The 26,488-nt window shown below is 44.7% G+C and overlaps 1 protein-coding gene across 1 annotated transcript in view; it reads left to right on the top strand.

The window, feature by feature from the left end:
• Positions 1-25,543, top strand: part of hmcn2 (hemicentin 2) — a 49,206-nt gene extending 23,663 nt beyond the window's left edge. The window contains exons 28-81 of the mRNA XM_069138893.1: positions 7-151; positions 400-526; positions 624-781; positions 1,249-1,527; positions 1,616-1,758; positions 2,415-2,565; positions 2,688-2,906; positions 3,023-3,136; positions 3,230-3,417; positions 3,517-3,613; positions 3,737-3,898; positions 4,020-4,133; positions 4,295-4,491; positions 4,735-4,816; positions 4,917-5,048; positions 5,130-5,273; positions 5,354-5,513; positions 6,086-6,210; positions 6,295-6,478; positions 6,568-6,665; positions 6,751-7,029; positions 7,120-7,310; positions 7,670-7,751; positions 8,479-8,615; positions 8,707-8,848; positions 10,255-10,399; positions 10,533-10,660; positions 10,849-11,005; positions 11,115-11,236; positions 11,325-11,489; positions 11,660-11,767; positions 11,863-11,997; positions 12,243-12,377; positions 12,602-12,871; positions 12,963-13,153; positions 13,242-13,455; positions 13,595-13,729; positions 13,832-14,022; positions 17,522-17,603; positions 17,806-17,976; positions 18,194-18,346; positions 18,813-18,950; positions 19,354-19,475; positions 19,606-19,846; positions 19,954-20,013; positions 20,120-20,239; positions 20,406-20,540; positions 20,717-20,836; positions 21,018-21,143; positions 22,929-23,057; positions 23,154-23,447; positions 23,569-23,688; positions 23,776-23,902; positions 24,018-25,543. Coding sequence (XP_068994994.1) covers positions 7-151; positions 400-526; positions 624-781; positions 1,249-1,527; positions 1,616-1,758; positions 2,415-2,565; positions 2,688-2,906; positions 3,023-3,136; positions 3,230-3,417; positions 3,517-3,613; positions 3,737-3,898; positions 4,020-4,133; positions 4,295-4,491; positions 4,735-4,816; positions 4,917-5,048; positions 5,130-5,273; positions 5,354-5,513; positions 6,086-6,210; positions 6,295-6,478; positions 6,568-6,665; positions 6,751-7,029; positions 7,120-7,310; positions 7,670-7,751; positions 8,479-8,615; positions 8,707-8,848; positions 10,255-10,399; positions 10,533-10,660; positions 10,849-11,005; positions 11,115-11,236; positions 11,325-11,489; positions 11,660-11,767; positions 11,863-11,997; positions 12,243-12,377; positions 12,602-12,871; positions 12,963-13,153; positions 13,242-13,455; positions 13,595-13,729; positions 13,832-14,022; positions 17,522-17,603; positions 17,806-17,976; positions 18,194-18,346; positions 18,813-18,950; positions 19,354-19,475; positions 19,606-19,846; positions 19,954-20,013; positions 20,120-20,239; positions 20,406-20,540; positions 20,717-20,836; positions 21,018-21,143; positions 22,929-23,057; positions 23,154-23,447; positions 23,569-23,688; positions 23,776-23,902; positions 24,018-24,396 — 8,463 coding nt within the window. The 3' untranslated portion in view covers positions 24,397-25,543. The remainder of the gene's footprint in view (positions 1-6; positions 152-399; positions 527-623; positions 782-1,248; positions 1,528-1,615; positions 1,759-2,414; positions 2,566-2,687; positions 2,907-3,022; positions 3,137-3,229; positions 3,418-3,516; positions 3,614-3,736; positions 3,899-4,019; positions 4,134-4,294; positions 4,492-4,734; positions 4,817-4,916; positions 5,049-5,129; positions 5,274-5,353; positions 5,514-6,085; positions 6,211-6,294; positions 6,479-6,567; positions 6,666-6,750; positions 7,030-7,119; positions 7,311-7,669; positions 7,752-8,478; positions 8,616-8,706; positions 8,849-10,254; positions 10,400-10,532; positions 10,661-10,848; positions 11,006-11,114; positions 11,237-11,324; positions 11,490-11,659; positions 11,768-11,862; positions 11,998-12,242; positions 12,378-12,601; positions 12,872-12,962; positions 13,154-13,241; positions 13,456-13,594; positions 13,730-13,831; positions 14,023-17,521; positions 17,604-17,805; positions 17,977-18,193; positions 18,347-18,812; positions 18,951-19,353; positions 19,476-19,605; positions 19,847-19,953; positions 20,014-20,119; positions 20,240-20,405; positions 20,541-20,716; positions 20,837-21,017; positions 21,144-22,928; positions 23,058-23,153; positions 23,448-23,568; positions 23,689-23,775; positions 23,903-24,017) is intronic.
• Positions 25,544-26,488: the final 945 nt, after the last annotated feature.

Below are 26,488 nucleotides of genomic sequence, written 5' to 3'. Positions count from 1 at the left end.
GTCCAGGTGGACAGCCCTGGGGTGTATCTGCAGAATGGAAATAGGCTGCTCCGGATCTACAGAGTTCAGCCTGAACATGCAGGACAGTTTTCCTGCACGGCTCAAAACTCAGCTGGAGAGGCCCGAAGACAATATAATATAGTGGTGCAGGGTGAGCTACAAAAACCTGCTTTCACACTAGTATTCAAGCAATATAGAAATAAGGAAGGAAATAAGATAGTTTTAAGGATACCTACCACATTTAATACACATTTAAAAAGGTGAACTGACTTGCTAAACTGATGCATCTCTGATTGAACTTCTTTTTTCTCTCACAGTAGACATTTTGAATTTTAAGTCATCGTTCTGTCATTCAGCATTTTGATTCATTTCCTAAACTCTGAATGTGAATTTTTCCAGCTCCACCAGTGATCTCAGGAACATCCCAGCTGCAGGAGCTAACTGTGGTCCTGGGCCAGGAAGTGGAGTTTCAGTGTCGAGTCAGCGGACGACCAGCGCCCAGAGTGGAGTGGAGCCGCGACGGAGAGTGAGCATCAGTTTATTGATGTGACATTCAGCAGCACACACACAGAGCGGAGAACCCGTGGCAATCGATTCGTTCATCCATTGCTTCCTCTCTCCAGGGTCCTGTCCCGGGATGGAGACCCTCATGTGGAGTTTCTGGAAGACGGCCAGGTGTTGAAGGTGAAGTCAGTCAGACTGAGGGACCAGGGGCTCTACCAGTGTCTGGCCAGTAACAACGCAGGAACTCAGATGCGCCAGTTCAGACTCACAGTGCAAGGTCTCTGCTTATCTTCTGACTTTTTGTAATATACATGTAAATCACAAAGGCCTGAATTCAGTTTATAGGCAAAATTTGTTTTAAACATATAAAAAGAAAAGAAGCAAAATTAATTATCGGGATATTGAATTGATTTGTTTTCCTGTATTACAGTGTTCTTCTAAAGAAGAAAAATACTGAATATTTAATTTGTGTGTAACCCCTGCAGTAACATGATTTGACTTCCAGCACACAGCCTTGTCTGTGAGAAACATACTGAATTCTCTGTGTGTAGGACTCTGGGGGGGTTTCTCTGTCACCTAAAGAGCATGTGCGGTTATTGCCCAAAGTAGTGCACACTGCTTTTCTCTCTTAAGAGGGTCTCCTGCACAAAACAGGTCAATGCCCTGTGGGTCTATTTGTTCTGTGGGCCAGTAAAAATCTTACAGGCTGTTAAACATGAATATATCGTCTGTCTTTTTCTGCAGCTCCTCCCTCCATCAAGGGAGCAAGCGAGACCTCCGAGGTGTCAGTGGTGCTGGGTTTCCCAACAGTCCTGCCCTGTGATGTTGAGGGCTCACCCACGCCCAGTATCACCTGGTTGAAGGACAATCAACCCATCGTGTCCACTCCCCAGCTGACGTACACCCGCGGTGGGCAGGCTCTGCGACTGGGCTCGGCACAGGGAGACAGCAGCGGCCTCTACACCTGTAGGGCCACGAATCCAGCCGGCACTGCCATCAAGCACTATTCTCTCAGTGTCCTGGGTAAAAGACGTCGACACTATTCACAAATTAAAGTGTCCCAGACAGAATTCTTCTGTTCATGTTTGTCTTTTTTTTCTTCTCTCATCAGTCCCGCCACAGATAGAAGGAGACTCCACGTCTTTAACGTTTGGTGGGCAGGAAGAGAAGTTGCGGATCAATGGGAGTTTAACTCTGTCCTGCCTGGCCAAAGGTTTCCCTGAGCCCACAGTTCACTGGTTCAAAGATGGACAGGTTGGTGTGTCATCCTTTAAAAGCTGCACGCCTCTTAAAACTAAAAACCTATGAGGTGATTTTAATGAAGGAAGCTCTAAACCTTGATCAGCCTCTACTGGGAACCAGTATGTATGAATTACAACCTCACCAGAGTGTAGATCCTTTTGCACAAGCCACCTCCACTCCCCAGTGTGATGAGTAAGCAACTTAATTATAGTGAAGACGTACAAGAAGATTCCAGTGATTAAACATCAAGACATAAAATAACAGTGTGTCTTTTTTCTTCTTACTCTACATGCAGCTTGATGTTTTGCTGCTCAGTTTGTGTCTGAATTTTGCGCAGTCTCCATATTTATGTAACATTTAATTTTTTTCTAAGTGAAGGTATTTTTTATTTTTTGTAAAACACTACAGGCAAATTGTGTTTCAAAAGTCAAACACTTAAACATCTGCTGAATCTTTTGTTACTTTGTACTGTGTGATTTAACTTTTCTAACCCAGCTCTGATACTGATACCCAAACAAATGTTTGAAAAGACGCAGGAAAATATTAACAGCTCCCCACCAAACTCAAAGAAGCACTTTAATAACATTGTGGTACTTGTACCAAAACACACACCTACGAGCAATATTTCAGCTTGACTATGTCATCTGATGGATTTTCTTTGTGTTCAGTTGCTGACAGGAAACTTCCACGCAGGTGTTCAGGAGAGCGGCCACTTCCTCCACATCGAGAACGCCATGCTGTCCCATGAGGGGCAATACACCTGTGTGGTCAACAACTCTGCAGGAGAGGACAAGAGAGACTTTCATGTCACCATTCAAGGTGTGTTCAGTTCAGTACCACAGGCAGGACAGATTTGATGTCAGACTTTTCTGAAGACTTTATAAAAATCAGTTTGAATGAATAGAAAGTGACCCGACTCAAATGTGCTGTTGTCTTGCCAGTTCCTCCGATCTTCCACCGGGTGACGAACAGAGAGGCAGCCTGGGGTCTGGGACATGAGGATGATGATGACAATGACGACATGGTAGAGAAGCGTGAGGTCGTCATCGGCCATCCAATCAGCCTGTCCTGTGAGAGTAATGCCATTCCCCCACCCAAGCTCAGCTGGTACAGAGATGGCCGGAAACTCACCTCTGCTGACGGAGTGGTGCTACTTCCAGGTCAGCGGGCACTACTTCCTGTCAGACCTAAAACAAGTACTGTGGTTGTTATGTACAAGTGGGCCTTCATATGTATGGATAAATCTGCTCTTGTATGGATGGGTTTGTCTTTTTAGGTGGACAGGTGCTACAAATTTCCAGAGTGCAGAAGGAGGACGCTGGAAAGTACACCTGCCAGGCTGTCAATGAAGCCGGGGAGGACCGCATGCACTTTGAACTGGAGATTCTCGGTGAGCGAATGCACGTGTTTTATTTAGTTGTAATTCAAATGTATGTTTTTGGCAATGATACACAATAATATTTGCTGTGTCTGACCGCTTTAGTCCCTCCTGTTATTACGGGGGCATCGGAGGAGTTTATGGAGGAGATGGGAGCGATGGTGAACAGCACCGTGGTCCTGCACTGTGACGTGAGCGGACACCCAGCTCCGGTCGTGTCCTGGCTGAGAGACGGGCAGCCGGTGCACACCGACTCACAGCACCACATCAGCAAGGATGGGACACAACTGCAAGTTAGTTTCTTTGCAGACTTGAGGATGATTACCAGCATGTAGCCACGTCCAGCTGGGACATTTTGCACTGAGGAATAACACTTGTGTTCTAACTTTCAGCTCCTCAGTGTCCAGGTGTCAGACATGGCCGGGTATTTGTGTGTGGCTGAGAACAAAGTTGGAACAGTTGAGAAGCTCTTCAGTCTGACAGTGCAAGGTAAATAAAGTCCATCACCCAAAGTGTTCCCGTCTATCTTATGATATAATAGATGCTAAGATGTTCTTTTATGACAACAGATGTGCTGTCTCGTGCTTTCTCCAACTGTTTTTCTCTTTCTAGTGCCTCCCAAAATACTCGGCCCTAAGGAGGAGGAGGTTAGCGTGATCGAGGGCCACATGGTATCATTGCTGTGTGACGTCCAGTCGTACCCTTCCCCAGAGATCACCTGGACCAAAGACGGACAGGTCCTCCACTTCAGCACCGGCATTCAAATTTTGCCAGGTCTGCCCTCGGGTTCATACAATACCCAACAAATTTTCACATCAGGAGCATTTCCTCTGTTGGAATCAAATTCTGGCCCTTATATTACATTTCACATCATTCTTTGATGCGTGTATTACAGGCGGCCAGATGCTACAGTTGCCACGAGCGAGGCAGGAGGATGCCGGCCAATATGTGTGCACAGCCACCAATTCAGCAGGGCAGGACCAGAAGAGTATTCTCCTCAGTGTTTATGGTGAGCAAACACATGGTGACCCATCTGCACAATTCAGCTCCATATACAGATGATCAAATCACAAAACAAATGTTTACGTCAAGCCAGCTGTGACTGAGGACAGTTCAGGAGTAAATCATACCAACTGATATCGTGTCCTCTCTGCATGTGCAAACCAACAGTCCTGCCCACCCTGAAGCCCCGACATGATACCGAGTCCGACTCGGTGACCCCTCAGGTCGGCTCCTCGGTCACCTTGCGGTGTGAAGCTCACGGTGTTCCTGAGCCTGAGGTCACGTGGTACAAGAACGGGCTGCAACTGGCTGCAGGGAACGGGCTGAAGATGGATCGTTACCAGATGGAGATCGTAGGAGTTCAGGTCAGAAAAATGTTTTCTTGATGTCATACATTTTTGAAGACTGCAAACAAAACATTACCAAAGGCTGTTAAGGATTTTAAGTGGCTTTTGACAGAGCTCATACTGATTTACAGTAGCCGATGTCTGCGGTACACATATTCAACTTTCACTGCATGTGTGACAAGATGCAGCATTTGTACTTTTTTTGACTGTGAATATTCTAACCCTACTCTAAGATAATTGTTTTAATGATTCCTTCTGTAGATGGCAGATGGTGGCACCTACACCTGCAAAGTGTCCAATGTGGCCGGACATGTGGACAGGACATTCAGGCTGACTGTTCATGGTAACAATACATCTGCATTGTGTGCAAATTAACACTTCAGAAAACTATCTTTAAAGGGAGTTGTAAGCATTTTTTAAATGTTTTTTAAATGTTTCCACAGTTCCACCTGTCCTTGATGGGCCCCTCGGGGAGTCCTTAAACTACACACTAGGCTCCCACGTGGCCCTGTTGTGTGAGGCCACTGGGGTGCCTGTCCCTAGCATCACTTGGCTCAAAGATGGAACCCCTATTGGTAAGCGTGAGGCAGGAAATTAGAAATGCAAAGAATTGTCATGTGTGACAGCAGAACTAAATGGATGTGTTTGCTGTGCAGAGAGCAGTCTGCAGTGGCAGTGGTCCGTTCGAGGGAATCGGCTGGAGCTGGGGCCTCTCAGTCTGTCTCATGCTGGGAAATACACCTGCGTGGCCAAGAACAGCGAGGGGCAAACGCAGAAAGACTACACACTCACGGTGCAGGGTAAAGACTTTTCCTTACACATCCTGAAAATTTTTACATACAATATCTTCTATGAGAGTCTAAGTCTTTGTCCTGCTCAGTATCGCCCACCATCCTGGACTCTGACCACCCGTCTGATGTGAGTGCGCCCATGGGAGAGGAGCTGACCCTGGAGTGCAGAGCAAATGGAATCCCCACCCCCCGCCTCAGCTGGCTGAAAGACGGAGTGACTTTAGAGGGATCAGACACCCGTCACATTGCGTAAGTCCTTCACAGTCCTCCACTGTATGAAGTAATCATAATAATCATAATCATAATAAACTCCACTTAGCACCTTTTGTTATTGTAAGCAGCTCAGTTTGCTTTACATGCGGTGTAAGAATCGATCACCACCATTCCCTAAAGGTTTGGGAAATAACAATATTAATCATCATCATTGAAGATAATGTGCACGAGCGAACGATGTGCGGAAAGACGAATGGTTTATCATCTCTTGCCCGATTTCATCATGAAGAGCAGTCAGAGCAGCTGTTTTACAGCTGTTCACCAGCTTATATGGTCATTACAAGTGCATCAGCCAGAGAAAGCAAATGACTCTGTGTGTGTGTGTGTGTGTGTGTGTGTGTGTGTGTGTGTGTGTGTGTGTGTGTGTGTGTGTGTGTGTGTGTGTGTGTGTGCGTGTGTGTATCTGTGAGTGACTGTGAGAAACTCGTGGGATGATAATGATGATGAGAAAATAATACAGAGATTCAGAGGTCGGGTGGACAAATGATATATGCTGGTTCAGACAGGAACATGGATGTGAAAATATAAAGTGTGTTTTTACCTGGCAGTTTGACCCCTGATGGCAGCACACTGACCTTACTGAGGCTGAGCCCCGAGCATTCTGGGACATACACCTGCTTGGCTGTCAGTCCAGCTGGCCAGGAGAGCAAAATCTACACACTCTTTGTACTAGGTCGGTCTAAACGTTTCATCTGCTTATCTCTGTCAGAGTTCAGGTTTCTGAGTGATTTACTGACACTGGTTTGGTTTGTCACAGTTCCACCGTCCATCTCTGGGGAGACCACCGTCCCCAGAGAGGTGCAGGTCACGCAGGACAGCGCCGTGACGCTGGAGTGTGTGGCAGCAGGAAACCCTGCACCTCAGATCAGCTGGCTGAAGAACGGGCGTCCGCTCCTCCTCTCGCCCCGCACACGCCTCCTCTCTGGTGACTCGAAGCTGAGGTCAGTTTAGATAATAACATATAATTTCTAAAGAGATTACATGTTTATAGGTGAAGTCATTCTCAATGTTCTCTCTCTGTGTGAAACAGGATTTCTCCTGTGCAGCTGTCTGACTCTGGAGTTTACACATGTGTGGCCCGTAGTCGAGCTGGTCTGGCTGAGCTCAGCTACGATGTCCAAGTCCAAGGTACAATCATAACATGGCACCTACTGATTTTCCCTGGAGATGATATGTAATATTCAGATCTGACGAGTGTGTTTACGGTCCGCAGTGCCCCCTGGTGTGGATCATGTTGAACCAGTGGAACCCGTTACAGTCGTCCAGGGCTCCCTGGTGACGTTAACCTGTGAAGCGCGCGGCGTCCCCCCTCCCACACTGACTTGGATGAAGGACGGACAGCCACTGTCCCTTCACCGCAACCTGCTGCTGGACGGACAGGAGACGCGGCTGCAGCTGCCTGATGTGGCGCCCTCAGACGGAGGCCTCTACAGCTGCGTGGCGAGTAACCAGGCTGGAAGCAGCACGAAGAGCTTTAACCTCACTGTGCTCGGTAATGCCAAAACTATTTGTGTATTTCATCAATTTCTAAGTTTCAGTCATGGTGTGAACTCCTTCAAAAACATTCCTCTTTCTTATCCAGAACCTCCAAAAATATCCGGCTCCAGCTCTCCAGAAGAGCTGACCATTGCCCTGAACAGCACACTTGAGCTGGAGTGCTCCGCTGTGGGAGTTCCACCCCCTACCCTCAGCTGGCTCAAAGATGGTCGCCCCTTGGTAGGAACTGACATTGTTCAGCAGGATGGACACTTCGTCAGGATTAGCAGAGTTCAGGTAAAGTACAGACCGACTTTGAGAGCACGTGCATGGCATTATGAAGAAAAAAATTACTTCTGCAGAGTTTTGGAAAAAAGTTGATCCTGTTAAAAAAAAAATATTACTTAATATGCTTTTGGAGATTTAACATGTTCAGTCTTTTTATATCTCTGAATAGATTGTTAACTTCTGTGTACATCGTAGATAATAAAAGAAATAGGTGCAAAAAAACCATCAGCTTTTATCTCAAAACACAAACTTTAGATGGCCAAACAAACAACTAAGAGTCTGAATTTCTCTAACAGCATCAATCTAGGGAAATATGCAGCATTGTTATGCAAGAAGCACTAAAGCTGATGAATTGTGTCTGTTTAAAGGTCGAGGATGCAGGTCTGTACACCTGCTTGGCCAGCAGCCTCGCTGGAGAGGATGGAAAAAACCACTGGGTCCGAGTCCAAGGTGACACAAGCTGTTTGTGCATATTGTTCAACATGGAGGAAATATTTAAAGTCTCCTTTAACTTCCTCATCTACTTGCACTTGCGGCCTGATGAATAAAGCTCTGTGTGCATTCAGGAGAAAAATGAATCTGTGTTTTTGCAAAAGTAAAAACAGACTTGCACATTATTTATTTTGTGTGGGCTGTTATGCATGCAGTACGATGTACAGTATATGTATTGCAAACAATTTCAATTGATGACATTTGATTTATGATACACAGTGCAGTATTCATATTCATGCTAAAAATAAAATGATGCTTCCATGAAGGTAATCATACAGAATGCTGTTAAAACCTGTGAAACTGCTGAGATTAATGCTCCATGACATCATCCTCTTTGCATAATGTCATACCCAGCTCAGCTGACTCATAAAACTACTTTGTGGCGAAACACACATATTAACAGCACATCCTTCTTTATGAATGTGGCATTCTGTGTGGAAAGCTAAACATGTGTTCTGTTTATTGCAAACACATGATTTTTATATGATGATCTACATTCTGACTTTATCTCTTCCACATTGGCCTCATGTTATTACCAACCTCGTCTTTGTTTAAAAGGACCACATTTGGCAAAAAGGGACTTTTAGTCACATAAATAAATCCGGGTGCTAAAGTGTCAACACAATGTTTTTTGTGATTCACCTCAGCGAGACCAATAGCTTAACAATCACTGTTTGTGTTTCAGTCCCACCAACGCTCCTGGGTTCTGGTGATGTGAGGACAGTAATGGTGCCTGTCAGTGGACACCTGACCATGGAGTGCCTGGCTGACAGTGACCCCCCTCCTGACATAGAGTGGTACAAAGATGAGGCCAAACTGCAGGTACACAGTCTGAAAAACAATGATCTATTACCATTGAATTATATGCAACTCCTCTGACTCACACGTTCGGTTTCTTCTCCTGTTCCATCAGCTGGGTGGTCGTATCCAGCGGCTGGCAGGAGGTCAGTACCTCGAGATACAGGAAGTCAGATCTGAGGACAGCGGCCACTACAGCTGTGTGGTTACCAACATGGCTGGAAGCAACAGTCTCTTTTTCACAGTGGAGATTCTCTGTAAGTCTACCCGTCAGTACTGAAATTCAATTTATTTGTAACCATTTTTTGATAAATACCTGAACAACCTATATAGACATATGAAACCATTTTTTTCCCCTCTTTTTTTTGTCCCCTGAGAAACATGTCAGCCAGACACTGAAACATGCAGCAATAGAAAAGAAAAAAAAAACATTGTTGCAGAAACAATAAAGATAAAAAATAAGCCAAAATGAAGTAAAAACTAGAGGTAACTATATGAAAATGAACTCAAGTCTAGTTTACCTGCTGCCATATTTAAAAACAGGTTGAAAATGGTTGCTAGGCAGTGTAAAATCTGAATAAAATCTTTTCTAGCCGACTTTAGCACGACCCCCTTAACTCAAACTCCAAACAGTGGTTTTGATTCATTTTGAACAAAGGCTAAAGGCCTCATCCATTATTGAAGGAGTAAACGCACAATGTCTATATATAAACCATGAAGCGTGAAATGACGTCTGAACTGATGACATATTTCAACTGAATGCAAAACGAGTGGGTTTGAGGTTTAGCTGCATGTATGGGCTCTGCTCGGAGTAATTTGGAGCATAGCAGCAACACGAGGGAAATATATCAGTGGAGTCTTCGGTTACCTACATGAGTGTAATGTGATCAAATTTTGGCCAATAAATGCCCTGATATTAGAAGCCTATTTATGGTATAAAAAGTTTGGAGGTGTCATACTTCCTCTTTTACAATGTCTGTTTAATCAAATGCTTTAACAGTGTTTATCGTTCCACCCAAAGAGAAAGGCAGCACTACCTGAACTCCATGTCTTGTATTGACTAAGAATAGAGGAGATGATTGTTAGCTTGGCACAGTTCAGTGGGACTGCATGTGATCCAGATCCCTAAATATTTACATTTTTTTGGACGACTCTTAAAGGGAGCTGAAATAGAAAGTCCCCTTGTCCAATGTCCAAATAGCATCAAGTCATTTTTTTAAGGGTTCACTTTGTAGCTGGAACAAATTCAAAGTACATTCTGAAGTTTTTGGAGGCTGGTTAAAGAATCAGGTGCCTATAATAACATGTCATCATCTTAAAGGGAAGTTATAGAAAACAGTGCAAAGTGAGACGACTATCTCTGAGGTGTCAGACAAAGAGTTGACATTCATCAGGAGTCTAACATGAAATAAACCGCTCCTTAACTGTTCTTAATAAGTCTGTTTGATCAGATGAAATCATAACTGGCAGAATTTTTTTTAATATTTAAAAAAAAACAAATTATGTAAATGTTTGTGTTTGTAGTGAGACTGAATATGAACTGAATTAATGCTGATCTTTTTCTTTCTAAAAGGCTTAAGAAAAAAAAATGCTTGTTGGAGGTTTAAATATATAGTTTTACTAAACCCAAGTCACCACAAGGATTATTTTTTTTTACTTCCAGTACCACCAGTAATAAAAGAGAGCAGTTCAGTGGTGACAGTGCATATCGGCCAGGATGCAGTCTTACCCTGTGAGGTTGAAGAAGACTCCTCACCTGCGGTCGTATGGAGGAAAGACGGCTTCCCCGTCCCTCAAGACAACAATAAGTACGTCCCACTTTAACTTTAAGGCTTCTATCATATTATACTTTACACTTGATTGAATATATCAAACACAGACAGAGTTTCACACTGTTGTATGTACAGTGGAGCCATTCACTGATATTTTAACTTGTTCCAGGTACACCGTGTTATCAGAGGGCTCCTTACGAATACACAGGGCTCAGTTGAAAGACGCTGGTCGCTACTACTGCACAGTATCCAACCAGGCTGGCTCAGATCACCGGGGGATGGATCTGCGTGTATTTGGTAAGTGTGGCATGTAGTTACTTTATGAATCTGCATGTGTTTTCTCCGTAATTTCATACTGTATAGCACCAAACGATGGCACTCCTGATGACCTGTCTCCATTTTAATTTGAGCATAATTAGTTGTGCTTTAACACACTACTGTGGTCAGCATTTCTGTTCAAATTAAGCTGTTCTGTCTCTTGCTAGTGGGTCCTTCAATCAGTACGGGTCCATTCAATGTGACCGTAACCACCGGCATCAGAGCCGTGCTGAGCTGTGAGACTACCGGGATACCTCCACCTAAAATATCCTGGAAGAGGAACGGCACTCCGCTTGACATCAGCCAACAGCCTGGTGCATATAGGTAAAGACAAAAGCTGGCTGTATTGTCTGTGAATACATGATCTGTATGGAGCACAACCCACACAGCTAGAAACATTTAAAAGCAGATGTACTTTTGCTTATTTGTCCAGGTTGCTGTCCTCTGGGTCTCTGGTTCTTTTATCCCCAGCCAATGAGGATGAAGGTTACTTTGAGTGCACTGCAGTCAATGATGTAGGAGAGGAGCGCCGGGTCATCGAGGTCATCCTGCAAGGTATTGATTTAGAGTTTTGTGCAATGAGCAGACTGCAGATTGTTTTTCCAGATGATTGAACTCATGAGTTTGCTCTTTTCTTCTGCAGCCCCACCATCTATCGAAGATGATGTCACGGCAGTTAAAGCTGTGAAACTGTCTCCTGTTGTGTTGCCTTGTCACGTACAAGGACGCCCGCAGCCTACTGTCACTTGGACGAAGGGCGGAGTCAAACTGAGCTCCAAAGGAGGAAGTTATCGGGTCCTTCCCACCGGTAAGAAAAAATTCCTAATATCCTGGTTTTATGGCTCTTTTTTTCATCATTAGAAACCATTGTCCTCTGTAACTAGAATGAAAGAGAAAGAAATAGATTTTTGCTCAACAAATGTGACTATATCCTGTATGTACTTTTTTGTGTAATTAGCTTTTTATTTATTTTTTCAGGAGTGTTGGAGATAACTGCAGCTGTGCCAAGTCACGCTGGCAGGTACACATGCTCAGCTCGCAACCCAGCTGGAGTGGCTCACAAACACATGTCTCTCACAGTGCAAGGTAGGCTGTAATGGGCTGGCTGCAGGTCACCTGAATGCTCACGATGAAACAAATGAACCTGTATGACAATGGGTTTTATTCTTTGATGCACTCAGAGCCGCCAGAGATTAGGCCAATGGCAGAGGAAGTGCAAGTAGTGTTGCATCACGGGACTGTTCTTCCCTGTGAGGCTCAAGGGTTACCTAGACCGTCAATCACCTGGCAAAGAGAGGGAGTTCCCATAGCACCAGGTATATAGTACAAGCACCCATTCACCTTATAAACGCAATGTTTTTCTGTATGATAGATGCTGCCACAATGAAGTTGAATCCAAAATGTTTTTCCTCCATTAACTTTCTATAAATATAATAAATGACCAATAATTCAATAATGAATTAAACAGCAATGCTGACATACAATGAGCTCTAACCCCTCAGGTCTTACCGGGTTACATTGGACACTGATTTTCATGCTCAGCCTCATGTGACTATTACAGGTCACCGGCTGGCTGTGCTCTCAAACGGAGCTCTGAAGTTCTCCCGTGTGACACTCGGGGATGCGGGGACCTACCAGTGCCTGGCAAAGAATGAGGCTGGTGTCGCTGTGGGCAGGACCAAACTAGTCCTTCGAGGTAATGTGGACTTCTGATCTCACAGATAGGGGGAACATAATGATCTCTCCTTGTAGCCAAACTGTGACACTCAGTTTGCTAGTGTTGCACCACGAAAACTGTATTTTTTTTATTTTTTTATTTTTATTTTATAGTACTCTATTAATCCCCGAGGGGAAATTTCTTCTAATTTCTTCTTTATTTGGGTAAATAAATGATTATCTGCTCTCCACACGTCTCTCCAGTTCCACCCGTGCTGAGTGTCCCTCGTGTTGAGTACACCGCTGTGTTAGGCCAGCCAGTCAGTCTGGAGTGTGTAGCTGATGGGCAGCCCCAACCTGAAGTCACTTGGTACAAAGAGAGGAGGCCTGTCGTTGATGGTGCTCATAAACGCGCCTTCGCTAATGGAACTCTGGCCATTACTTCAACCCAGCGCAGTGACGCAGGCCTTTATACGTGCACTGCCAAAAACCTTGCCGGCAGAGCAAGCCACGATATGAGGCTGCTTATTCAAGGTGAGGGAAGACTTTTTGCTAATACATCTCACATTGTGCAGGGACTAAAACATAGTTATGTCAATGATGATGTTTCCTTGTTTCCTTTCAGTCCCTCCCATGATTCCTCCTGCGCAGACAGAACTGTCAGTCATTCAAGGGTTTCAGGCGCTGCTGCCCTGTGCTGCTCAGGGTTCACCAGAACCCAGAGTGTCATGGGAGAAGGACGGTGCCATCGTGCCCAACCTCTCCGGCAAGTTCACCGTCCTGCGATCAGGAGAGCTGATTATCGAGAGGGCTGAGGTTAGCCTGTCATCCACGGTCTTCACTTTACCACATTTCTCTCTAGTTCTGGGTATAAGAATCTGTTCTGACAGCTTTCCTCACACAGCCAGGTGATGCCGGTGTGTTCACATGTGTGGCCACCAACGCAGCAGGCTCTGTGAGACAAGACATCCGCCTGGCCATCAACATGAGGCCTGCCTTCAAGGAGCTGCCAGGTGATGTAACCCTGAACAAAGGGCAGAGTCTGGCCTTGTCCTGCCACGCTCAGGGAACGCCTTCTCCTATCATCTCCTGGACTGTCAACAACAGCCCCTATGCAGGTATTCTTTTTCATTTTTTAAATAAAGGGCTGCACATAACTGCCCCCACAGTGAGACAGTATTGTGGGGTAAAACTGTGGTATCTCCACTGCATGTCACGTACTGATTCGTCTGACACTTCTGATTAAAAATGCTCCAGGTGTCGCTGTAGACGAGGCCGGCAGGAGCTCCATCACCATTGACAATGTGACTTTGAGTGATGCCGGGACCTACGTGTGCATAGCAGAAAACAGTGTGGGCTCCATCAGAGCACTCTCATTTGTCCGTATCAGAGGTGAGCTTTTTATGAAGGATTCTCACCCATTTAACTTTCTGAGAGATAATTACATTCAACCTGATACATGTCATATGATACATATATGCTGTGTGTCTCCAGAGCCTCCGGTGTTAAAGGGTGAAGCTCACATGTCTCAGACAGTCGTCCAGGGTAGCACTGCTATGCTGGACTGTCCAGTCCACGGAGACCCCAGCCCCGTCCTCCGCTGGCTCCATAATGGAAAACCCTTACTCCGCTTCCACCGAATGCAAACACTCCACAACGGATCCATGGTCATTTACAGCATCACTGTAAATATAAAGTTTACTTTGCCTTCAACATTTTTCAGCACTGTCCCTGTCTCTAGACAAGCTTTGATCAACCCAGTCACTCAGCTTTGAATGATTAAGTCTCCTTAAGCAAACTACATCAGAAAATGTTTGATGTTATAGAGGACAGTGGAGCAGTATTCATCATATCCAAGTTTCATCTACAGTCCCCTTGGGTGGAGGAACAGTGTGTGACTGTCCTGCAGCGTCCTGCTTCCACCCAAATCAGATTCAGTTCCATCAGAGAGGCTAACAGCATTAGCAACAGAGGGAAGAGATAAACAGAGCTCTGGATGTTCCCAGACTCTGCCCCTCTCTCCTGAAGCCTCTAACCTTGTTATACTCTCTAAGTGCTGCTATAATTGTACAGCCTGCAGCTGAGACTTTCTCACAGACAGATGGCTGTCCTTCCCACAGTGCGCTCTAAATTTCCTCTCACCGGCCCAATCATACCTATTATGACAAAAAATTCAAAGGAATACAAATCCACTGCCCCATTGAAAATGTCAGTGTTTTTACGTTAATGTTAGCTTTGCTTCAGTGAAAATACATCAGGTTACTTAACATAGTCCCTGGTTGTTTGATAACAGTGAGGGGTTTCACTGGGATTCGCCTCAGCGAGACCAGCTACGGAAGCTCCAATGACATCACGTCTGTCTGTGACAGACAGGTCGAGCCGTGTCCTCTTCAGACTATCACAGCCGACCTACCCCTTCCAACTCATTTGAAGCAGGTTTCTTTTCTTGCCTATGCAAGGAGGGAGGTGTTGGTGAAACACCTCACTCTGTTATCAAAGAACCAGGGATTACGTTAAATAACCCAATGTTCTTTTTCTAACTTTGTTCGGTGTTTCACTATGGGAGATATAGCCCACACCCGGATTACATTAGTGGCCCGAAGCCGCGATACTGCATCGACCCAGGTGAAGGGCCATTAGATCTGAGTTGATGTGCCTGTATCCAGCACTGCATGAGCCAGTGAAGGCTGTGCCATTTTTAGACTGTAAAAACGCACAAACATGTGAGGCGTGGCCCAGCTCGCAGCCGTGCAAATATCCTGCACTGACACTTCCCTGAACAGGGCCCATGATGTGGCCATGCTCCTCGTAGAATCGGCTCTCATCCCCAGAGGAGGCCGAGAGCCCTTACACCTACAAGCCAGAGATATGGCCTCCGCAATCCAGTGGGATAATCTCTGGTGGGACGGTGGTTTACCTTTATGAGGAGTGGCCCAGGGAACAAACGACTGATCAGTTTTCACCTCTAGCACAAAAGCTGGATTGGGCCGTAAACACACCTTAGTGAGCCCCGGGGAGAACTGCAAACAGGAAGGGTGGATGGACAAAGCCTCCAAGTCACTCACTTGCTTGGCTGTGGTTAGAGCTAAAAGGAGACTCTTAATTCAGAAGAACTTCACACCTCCATAGGCTCGAAAGGGTGGTGGGAGAGGGCGTCCAGCACCATTGACAGATCCCATAATGGCACTAGGGGCCTGGAGGCTGGGCGCTTGCGGCGTGCACCTCTCGTAAAACGGCAAACCGGAGGGTGCTGCCCCAGAGGTTTGTCACCAAAACCAACATGGCAAGCTGAAATTACCGCCAAATAAACCTTAATTGTGGAAAATGCCTTGCCTTTCCTGTAGAAAACAGAGCACATCCACCACTGAACACTGGAAGGGAATAATATCCCTCACATCACACCACTCCTGGTGGAGGAGGCTCTTGCATTCTGAATGGTGTCAATGACCTCTGGGGGCAGGCCAGCAGCATTCAGCCCAGAGAGCCACTCTCCGTGCAGTGGATTCCCCCTGGACAGCAGGTGTGCTCCTACGTTCAGAATCCCCATGACATGACTAGTTCGGAGGGACATAAGTCTTGTACTGCTCCACACAATTATTTCCCGGGCCAACCTGTGTAGCTGCAGAGAACGAGTGCCGCACCTGGCGGTTGATGTACGCTACTCCAGTTGTCTGTTTTCACCAAAACATGATGACACTGGAGGCAGGAAGTGTTTGAGAGCAAAGAACACTGCCTGCAGCTTCAACACCTGAGCTAGGCCAAGGTAACCCTTGACAGCAAACCTGAGAAATTTGTGTGACGGATAAATGTCGACGTGAAATATGCGTCCGAGAGATCGAACGGTTCAAACCAATCGACCAGACGACTCGAGCGGCAGAGCAGTCTGTGCGTCAGCATTCTCAATGTGTACTTTCTTAAGTGCTTGTGCAACACACAAAGATCTAAAATGGAGCGAAGGGATGAGCTGCCTTTCTTTGGAAAACTTACTTCGGAATTATCGAGAGTTATAGCCCTCATGAGCCTGCTCGCTCTGAACTATTCTGATTGCGTCATTGCTCGACAGTGATGCGATCTCTTTCTCCAAGACTCGTGCTGAATCTCCGCTTGAAAAATTGTGGACAAAACCCAAGGGAGAACTGCGCATGCGCGGCATCGCTCTAGCCGAGCAGAGTGGACCCATGGTCCACCTGTATGGACCTGTGTGGAGTCACGCCCTTGACCTGGAAGGAGAGGTCTCTCCCCAGAGGAGCGTGGGCTCCCCCTTCTGGGGAGAAAAGGACATGACAGCTGTTTTGGTTTAATTTGGGGGAGCATTCTGCCATCGGCCTCAAGCCTGGCAGCAGGAATGCACTTTTTATTTGTATTTTCTTTAAGGGAGGGGCGTGAGGTGAGGGAGAGGGAAGAGGCTGTGCTAGGTGGCACGCTTCTTCTTTCCCATTTCCTCCAGGATCTCACCCAGATAAGCCGAAAGCAGTGTGGCAGCGTTGAGGGAGCACACCGGCTGCGCTGCATACTTGTACGACCTCTGAAAAATGGATGCTGTGAGCCGTTCCATGTTACAGGGCAGAGAAATGCTTGAAGAAGCAGAGATTGAACGGTGGTTAGGGTGAAGGTGATAAGCCACTGAAGGCTCCACCGCTGGAGGCTCGGTCAACCCCAACTCACCCATCCCCTTCATCTCCAGCTTTGAGCAGCCTTTTGTGGGAAGTAACGGCTCATTTCTTTCATGCAAGCAGGGACTGCTGGTAAAAGTTGCTTTGCTTGAGGCAAAGCTGATGGAAGCCTTTTACCATCGTACAAGTCCCGTTCTGCATCCTCTGCATCCTGGGCTGCCGGCCACGGTACGCCCAGTCTCACCGCAGCCCGTTCACAGACCCCGTACAGGTCGGTGGCCTCTAATTGCTGGGCTGGGAAGGTGGAGTCGTCGTCCTCTTCTTCCATATTGCCATGACATGTTAGCTGGATTGACACAAGCACAAGTTGCTCCGAAGCAACTGTGTAATATTAGCACACTTCTTTACGAAGTGAATCCCATCGTGAAACACCAAACGAAGTTAGAAGAAGAGCTGTGTGTGTTTTAAAGGCGCAGTTTTGTCCTGAAGGTTTGTGATCCTATCAGAAGATGACCGTTCCTCAGACCACTAATCAAGTCAAAATCTCCTCCTGAACCTGCTCGATCTACAGGCTGCAGATGGAGGGGAGTATCAGTGTGTGGCTGAGAGTGAGGCTGGGACAGCAGAGAGGAGCATTACTCTCAAGGTTCAGAGTGAGTTCTGTCCAAATGTTTACACACATTTTACCTGTTATGAAATAAAAAACAAATTAGCAACATGTACTTATCAAACTGCCAGGCTTTGCTTTCTAAGAATTTTTTTCAAAATGTTTGTTTCCCTTTATTCATGCATTTTGCGTTTGTTTGACGTAGATGTCACTTCACTTTCTTCTCCCCCTCTTCCTCTTTGTGTTAGTCAATGGAGGCTACTCTAACTGGGAGGAGTGGGGTCCATGTGGTAGCACCTGCGGGCAAGGCTTCCAAGAGCGAATGAGACTATGCAACAACCCAGAACCAGCTAATGGTGGCCGGTCATGCAGCGGCCCCAGTATCGACTCCAGGAAATGTCAGACTGGTCTGTGTCCAGGTACGACTGACCTCTAGCTTTTACTATAAGCTTCTAGATATATTCTTTTAAAATTACATTTCTTACGTTTTCCAAATGAGCTTTCTGGTTTTTAAATTCAACATTAATACACATGTATCAACTCCAGTGTTGCAATCGAGGCTGTTACAGATAATTACAGTATTAGTGCTTGTAAATCATCACTTTTCTTTCCGTCTGTTGTGGTTGGTGGTGAAAGGTGAAGTTCCACGTAAGACCAGAGGCAGCCTGATCGGGATGGTGAATGAGAGAGAGTTTGGAGTGTCCTTCCTGGAGGCCAACATTACAGACAACATGGAGGACGGCAGCAGCGTTCTGCAGGCACGCCTGGACAACATCCCTCCCACTGTGGGTGAGTGATCACACAAAAGATATCATCGGTTGATGTAATCTTTGTAGCAGTCTCAGCAAGTTATAATTTATTTAGTCACCTTTGTAAATTTGTACGGTGTGGGTTAGGTGAGAGTTTAAAGAAAGACTCTTCAGATTTATATTAATAGGATGCAACAGAAAATCCCACTGTAAAACAAAGGCCTTTTTTTTTTCTTCCAGAAACACTATATATTTATCATCTGGAAAAAAAAAAAGTTTTCCAACTCATTGTTGATCTGTTGTTAACTTAATGTTTATTTACCACTTAACTAAATAGGTTTTAGATTTGAATTCAGGGCCAAACTCAGGTATTTTCCTTTCTATTTATGACTTCTTTAAGACGGGAAAAGAGGAAGACTTCATGGATCTATTCGTATTGTATAGATTTTATGTGCTGTTTTTTTGTGGTTCTGTAAGAGACCAAAGCCGATGCTGTGTTGTTATAGGTCCCTTGCTGCGGGTGCTGGTGTCTGTGTTTGCTCCCATCTATTGGACCACTGTGCTGCAGAACGGAGCTGCAAAAAACGGCTTCTCCTTTACTCAGGGACAGTTCAGACAGGAGTCTCAGCTGGAGTTTGAGACAGGTAACCTGACTTTTTTTTCCTAATGTATGAATGGCAGTTAGAAGGTATAGCCAAGTACTTCAAACTTTTGATTTATTCAAGGTCATCAATATTTAAAGAAACATTTAGGGACCTTCGCAAGTGGCTGAGTGATCTGTCGCATGATGGAAAATACTGGACTTAAAAAATCATATGGGCTTTTTTGATATAGGTTAACACTTATTCATTAACTCACAATTTAACTAAACTATGGTCATAATCATTTCATGTGACAACAGATTCTCTCATTGCCTGCTCTTCTGTAAAACAGCCAGCAGATGGCAACACTCACTACCAGTGATACTTTGCACATGAAGGTCATTACTTCGAAGTAGTTTCAGGATGCTCTCTCTTTTTTTTTTTTTTTTTAAATCTCTTCTAACAGGGGAGGTCCTTCGTTTGACCCACGTTGCCAGAGGTCTGGATTCTGAGGGAGTTTTACTAATTGACATAGTAATCAACGGATTTGTTCCTCCTTCATTATCATCATCTCATCTGAGCCTTCAGGTGTGTTTACTGCTGCCATTACACTGTGTATGTAAAGACCTTGAACATATCTTGGCTTAAGGATATATAACTTCAGAGAATTTAATGCTGCTTAAGATTTGTCTGACCTGATTTTGCGTCTGCCCTTTAGGAATTCGATGAGTCATATGTGCAGACAGGCCAAGGGCAGCTGTACTCGTGGTCCTCTCAGACCCATCAGAGAGGAGGAAACCCCATGGTGCTGCGCTGCAATCACACCATTATTTACGAGGGCCAGGAGGAGCGCCAGGGCCCTCTGCTCCAGCTGCTTAAAGTCTCGGGGATGAACAGTGTCTACAACATGTTCACTCTCACTCTGGACTTTCATATCACTGCCAATCTCCTCATACCAGGTCTGGGGAAAAGATTACAACGACGTAAAACTCCACCATCACTATATCACATGAAATACCACATCTGAGTGTTGCAACAGCTAACAGCGCCTGGTTTCTGTTTGCAGATGGTTATGAAGACACATGCCCTAAAGGTTTCAGTCTTGACACAGCTTCCTACTGTGCTGGTATGCTGTTTTCCTTTTTTATGCCTCTCTTATCTTTTGGCAGCATTTATTTGAACAGTTGTCACTGTACCCATTTTATTATTATAATTAAATGTGTTCTTCTTAGATGAAGATGAGTGTGCCCTCCAGTCTCCCTGCTCTCATTCATGTAACAACATCATGGGAGGCTTTTCCTGCGCCTGCCCTTCTGGCTTCACCATTTCTACAGATACCAATACATGCCAAGGTGAGATAAAAAATAAACCTTCTGGAAGTTTTGTGATTATTATATACAATAGTAATGTCCTACCTTAAGTAGAGCAAAGTTCATCTGTTAAAGCCCTTATCATAGTCATCTAATCCTCTGCCTCAGCGTTTGCCCTTATACTTCTGTTTCTTTTAATACCATGCAGATATTGATGAGTGTTCCCAAGGTTCACGCATGTGCCACTACAACCAGCAATGTGTCAACACAGTGGGCACATATCGCTGCCAGGCCAAGTGTGGACCAGGATTTAAGCCCAGCATCACAGGAACTAGCTGTGAAGGCAAGTCACAGTTAATTACTGTTAAACTGTCTGGACATTTCATATGGAGGCCGTCCTGTAAATGTTATATTATACTTACACCTGCCGTTTTAAGTAGAAGCTAATTTATTAACATGCAGTATTTAATATTTTATATGTAGATTGATGAAACCATATGTGTCAAATTTGCCTTTCAGATGTTGATGAGTGCCAGGAGTCTGCTGTCTCCCCATGCCAGCATCAGTGCCTCAATACTCTGGGTTCCTACCGCTGTATCTGCCACCCTGGATACAAGCTGTCAGGACATCGCTGCATTGGTCAGTCAGCTAACTATTTCCACAGGTTCAAAAGAAGTCCTAGAAATTGAATTCCTTAATTTGTTTGATGTTTGAATTAAGCCTTGCTATACTTGATTTGGAAAATACTTTTTTGTTGGGATTTTCTGACTGATAATTGACAGTCAGTAACAGTTTTATTATGATGACTTCACTTTTACAGACATAAATGAGTGCATGAGAAATGTATGCCCAGCTCACCAGCAGTGCCGCAACACAGAGGGAGGATACCAGTGTTTCGACAGTTGCCCAGTTGGAATGACCAAAGCCGAGAATGGAGCCTGCATGGGTTAGTTACTGTCATACTATATTTGTATCCACTTTCTTTATTTAGACGGTGCTGAATTTGGCATTTGAACAAACCTAAATCGTTACTTAATTTATTTAAAGACACAGCCTCAACCTATTTATGACTTAAGGACATTGAGATGAGATATACAATCTCTCCAGCATGTCGTATATGACTGGAAGACCTCCAAATGAAGGTGCACAGAAAGCATCATAATCAGATGCCTTGACCACCTCAAATGACTCCTTCCCGATGCAAAAGAGGAGCAGCTCTACTCTGAGCTTCCTCCAGATCCTCCTTACTCGTTAGCTCTAAGCCTGACCACCTAATGGAGGACATTTTTTCACCTACTTGAATCCACGATCTCATTCTTTTGGTTGGTCACTACCCAAAAGGTCATGACTGTAGGTGAGGGACTGATATATCGAAAGCTTTGCCTTCTAGCTCAGCTCTCCCTTCACCAAAGCAGTCCATTACAACACCTGTTTTACTGCTGATGCCACACCGATCGGCTCAATCTCCCACTCCATCCTACCCTCACTCATGACCAAGCTCCTGAGATACTTAAAGTCCTTCACTAGGGGCAGAAACTCCCAACCTGAAGTAAGAATTCCACCAATTTCTGGCAGAGAACCATGGCCTCAGACTTGGACGCATTGATTCTCTTCACACTTGGCTGCAAACCGCCCCGGTGCATGCTAAAGGTCACAGTCGGATGAAGCCAAACGAACAACATCATGTAAAAATAGAAGAGAAGCAACTCTGATGCCACCAAATCGGGCATTCTCCACCCCTCTATGCCTTGATATCCTGTCCATGAAAACACAAACAGGGTTGATGATGAGGGACAACAGTGGTGGAGGCCAACACCCACCAGAAACATGCTTGACTTCAACTCACTCCAGTTGGATGGAAACCAAATGCCTCATAACAGCCTTGGAAACAATATGATCAATTCTATTTGATCACACTCAATTATCCTTCTTTCTAAAAAAAAAGAATCATCACCCTGATCTGCAAATTCTGGCACTGTTACCAACCTCTTTGTGACATTGATGGGGTGTGTCAGCTAAAACTGCCCAACAATGTCCAGAGCCTTCAGCATTTCAGGGCGAACATCATCAACTCCCGGCACCTTGCAACTGAGGAGCTCAACTACCTCAAAGACTAGCAGAGAGTTGGTACTGCTTCACCTTCCGCACCAACTCCTGTTCTTTCCCCAGCAAGGGGGCACCAAAGAGGTCCCTTGAGCTAGTGTTGTGAGGCCTTCGGCCAGCCTGCCACTCAGCTTGCAGTGTACCCCACCCTGATGCCTGTCCCTGCAGATATTGGGGCTACATGGTGGCAGCTCCATGTCATTTCTTCAGACTGTTCTTGAGCGGGTCCCAAGGGATAAGGCCTGGTCACCAGATGCTTGCTAGCAAGCTCCTCTCACAGGCCCTAATTTCCCTAATTTGGGTGAGGTGATGGAGGTTGCCTCCCATCTGGGTGCTGTGAAGGACTTTTCGTCTGGCCTCACCCCCTGGGACTAATTTGCCTTGGGAGACGCTACCAGGGGATAATGCTCACGACATCACAGATCCCAGGGACACTGAGATACAACAACTTTTATGGTAGAAACTGTATTGTACCCACACTACTTACATGAGATAGAAACTTCCTATGTTATCAATGATCATTTTGTCACATTTAATTGTAATGATATTGCAGCAACATTTTTTAATTTGTAATTACATTTTATGTCAAATACTGCTAAACTACTGTTGTCACCTGCATATTTTTCAGATATTGACGAGTGCCAGGATGGAAGTCACATGTGTCGCTACACTCAGATATGTCAGAACACAATCGGAGGTTATGGTTGTGTGTGTCCCAGAGGTTACCGATCTCAGGGAGTAGGACTTCCATGTTTGGGTAGGACATCACTTTTGTCTGTTTGATAAAAACCTTTAGCACCCCTCGAATGGGAGCGCACATTAGAAGTAAGTTGGGTTTTGTTTTACCTTTCAGACATTGATGAATGTAAGCAGATGCCAAACCCTTGTGCCTACCAGTGCCGCAATGTGCCCGGCAGCTTCAGGTGTCAGTGCCCTCCTGGTACCGTACTGCTTGGGGATGGGCGCTCCTGTGCGGGGCTGGAGAGAGGGCAGACCTTCACCAATGGCACCAGAGTCCGGGCAAGACTCCGCCCAGAGCTGGTGTCGTCCCTCGGGAGGCCAATCCTCTCCCGTACTCACGGAGTATCTCGCATTACCAGACAGAGCTGTCCTGTGGGGTACACCAACAGAGATGGCACATGTGTTGGTAAGTTTAAATCAAAAGTACTTTCCAAATGGATTCAAAATCATAAAATCAACTCCACTTTTTATGGTGTTGTCAGCCAGTTGAATCTTCCTCTTACTTCTCTGCATTATTTTATGTACAGATGTGGATGAGTGTCTGCTCAGGAAGCCATGCCAACATGAGTGCCTAAATACCATTGGAAGCTTTCAATGCCTGTGTCCCCCAGGATACCAACTCTTACCCAATGGTAGAAGCTGTAAAGGTGTGTCTCCTTAATCTGTTTCATAACAATATAACTTACACTCTTCCTTTGAATAACTAAATTCGTGTCCTTTTTCTGTACCATTAGACATTGATGAGTGTGTAGAGCAAGGCATCCAGTGTGGACACAATCAGATGTGTTTTAATACCCGAGGAGGATACCAGTGTCTGGATACACCCTGCCCTGCATCCTACCAGAGTGGAGGAAGCCCTGGGTAAACCCCATGATTAATAAATAATGTACAGAGTTTGGAGACAATAATTAGGTTGTAGATACCCTACATATCTAGTGTCAGTGACATGTTTTCTCTTTGCTCCCGACTTTTTAAGGACCTGCTACAGGCCCTGCTCTCTGGACTGTGCCCCTGGAGGCTCTCGTCTGCTCCTGCAGTACAAGCTCCTGACTCTACCCTCTGGCATTCCAACCAATCACAACGTGGTACGACTGTCAGCTTTCTCAGAGTCAGGCATCCTGCAACAGCGTACATCCTTCACAATTCTTGAGCAAGAATCAGAGACGGGTGCGATGGGCCGTCTGTTTGGCATCAGAGACGAGGCTGGCAGGGGGATCATCTTTACCCTGCGAGTTCTGGACAAACCAGGACTAGTTCGGCTCAAGGTGCAGGCCACCACTATCTCACAGCAGGGCCGCATTACCTACCAGAGCATCTTTATTATCTACATCTCCATCTCAACGTACCCCTACTGATCCTACGTGTGGCTTTACAGATGACTCTGTCCCCCAGTGGCCTTTGGATGCCTCTCACTCACAAAGGCAATTCCCCAAACCCCTGTGCCTTGGACACATTATGCTATGCAAAAACTCTAACGTACAAGCTATGGGGGCCATGGTTAGTGGATTTCATGAAGATGTTTACCCTGATCTGTGACTGAAGTGTCATCGTGGAAAAAGTGGGGGGGGGGAAAGACCCGATTACAGAAAGAATTGATTACAGAGCAGAACCTCTTGTATTGAAGAGATTTAAACTGACAAACATGCTGGATGAACAAAGTATTTTGTTCATTTGATTATGATAGGTCCTATTTGGTGAAAAATACCAAGAGTGCATCTTTCTAATTCTTACCTGAAAATGCAAAAAAGTATAATTTCAACCAAGCACTGAAGTTTTTATCTATAATTTTGTATGTCTCATATGGTTGAGTAACTAATTGTGGGACAGATTTATTCTCATAGAAAAATATTTCTGCCTCCCACACTTGGAAATACGAGTCTACTGCAAATCTTTCCACTACTATGACATTGTACTATGTTTTCCCCCATTGTTTTAATTTATTTAAGTCATTTGACTACATCACTGGTTTAAACAACCTATTGTCACAGAGCATTTGAGTTAATAAGGATCTACTGCCATGTTAATGGTACATTGTAATTACGGCTTGTAGCTATTGAGCTAGCAACAGTGTTTCATCTAGCTTATGTGTTTTTGTACTCTTTTCTAAAAATGTTTGTCACACAAAGTGTAAAGGTGCTATTTTGAATGTACTTGAGTGTTTTGAGTCGATACCAGTTTAACGATGCATTTAGAACTGGTTTTACAAAGAAAACAGTTTTTAACAAACCTAACCACAGAGTTAGACTACACTTACAGTTTCTGCAGTGTGGCATTTGCTACGAAATAGCACGTCTTTCCCATCACTATACACAACACTTTAATAACCAACATTCACAGTTGGTGTTCAGTAATCAAACATTTGCCATCACTGTGCAAATCTGAGAAGGGACGTTACCCGACAACCATAAAATGCTTACAACAGCAGTAAAATGTTTACCCTACTCTTGCAGATCAAACAAATACATCCCTGTTGCTGTAAATGGGTGTCAACATTTTTTTGAAATAAAATGGACAACAATTTTGTTTTTGTCTCTTATTGCCATACCACCTTGGTCTCAGTCAGTCCTTGTTATGTCCTATTGTAGGACTTACTGTCTACAAACATTTTATAAACTCACTTTGCAGCTGAAAATCCTGCTTAAAACATGTATTAACCAAAGGGGAGCACACCCACAACCTGTTCCACTCACTTTACCTCAGGCAAAAAGAAGCCAATCTGTTTTTTAGATTATTTCTGCCAGAGTTTACTTCAGTAAACCTAAAATAATCTGTTTGTCATTATGGCATTGCTTTTTCTCTGTTGTTATATGGCTATATAACAGCAGTGTTTAGTCTTAGGTATCCAGCAAAGCATCTGTGCAAGTAATAGAATGGATACAAATGAATGAGAACTACTGGTTTTCTAATGTGGGAATCGATCAAACTAAAAGATAACCTTTGGTAAATAGTGTTGACAACTATAACAGTCTATTTTGAGTTGGGAAGCCTCTCCCAACAGACTTTTGTACATCAAAACTAAAAGCAGCTTTGTATTTGTAGGTTAGAGTTAAAGAAGTATCACAAAATCTAACAGTATATATAACAATAATGACCAATCCATCAAGGTTCAGAGTGGTTTTGGTTATAATGTGCTTTAAATGGAAAATCTTTTTGACAAATATAGAAAGCCAGGAAGTCATATTAATCATTGCTTTATTTACTGGAAACAGGAAATCTGTAGTAAATGGTAATTTCCCTAGGTAATACCTCAGCTGCTCAGTAGATGGAGCAGGGTTTAGTTTGTTCTCACAATGGCTGACACTCAGATCGCCTCTTACACAGAGTACTGTTGGTGTCTGAGCTGTCATCACTGTCCTATGTTGAGCTGTTGATTGTAACATCTGACTTAAGGAGAAAAACCAAATAACACTGACAAGATCAAACTTCACAGGAGGGAATTCAAATATG

Source organism: Embiotoca jacksoni, unplaced genomic scaffold, assembly GCF_022577435.1.
Source record: "Embiotoca jacksoni isolate LCO1_2020_lvr unplaced genomic scaffold, fEmbJac1.0.p SCAF_8, whole genome shotgun sequence".
Classification (NCBI taxonomy): domain Eukaryota; kingdom Metazoa; phylum Chordata; class Actinopteri; family Embiotocidae; genus Embiotoca; species Embiotoca jacksoni.
This window is presented reverse-complemented; position numbering and strand designations above follow the sequence as displayed.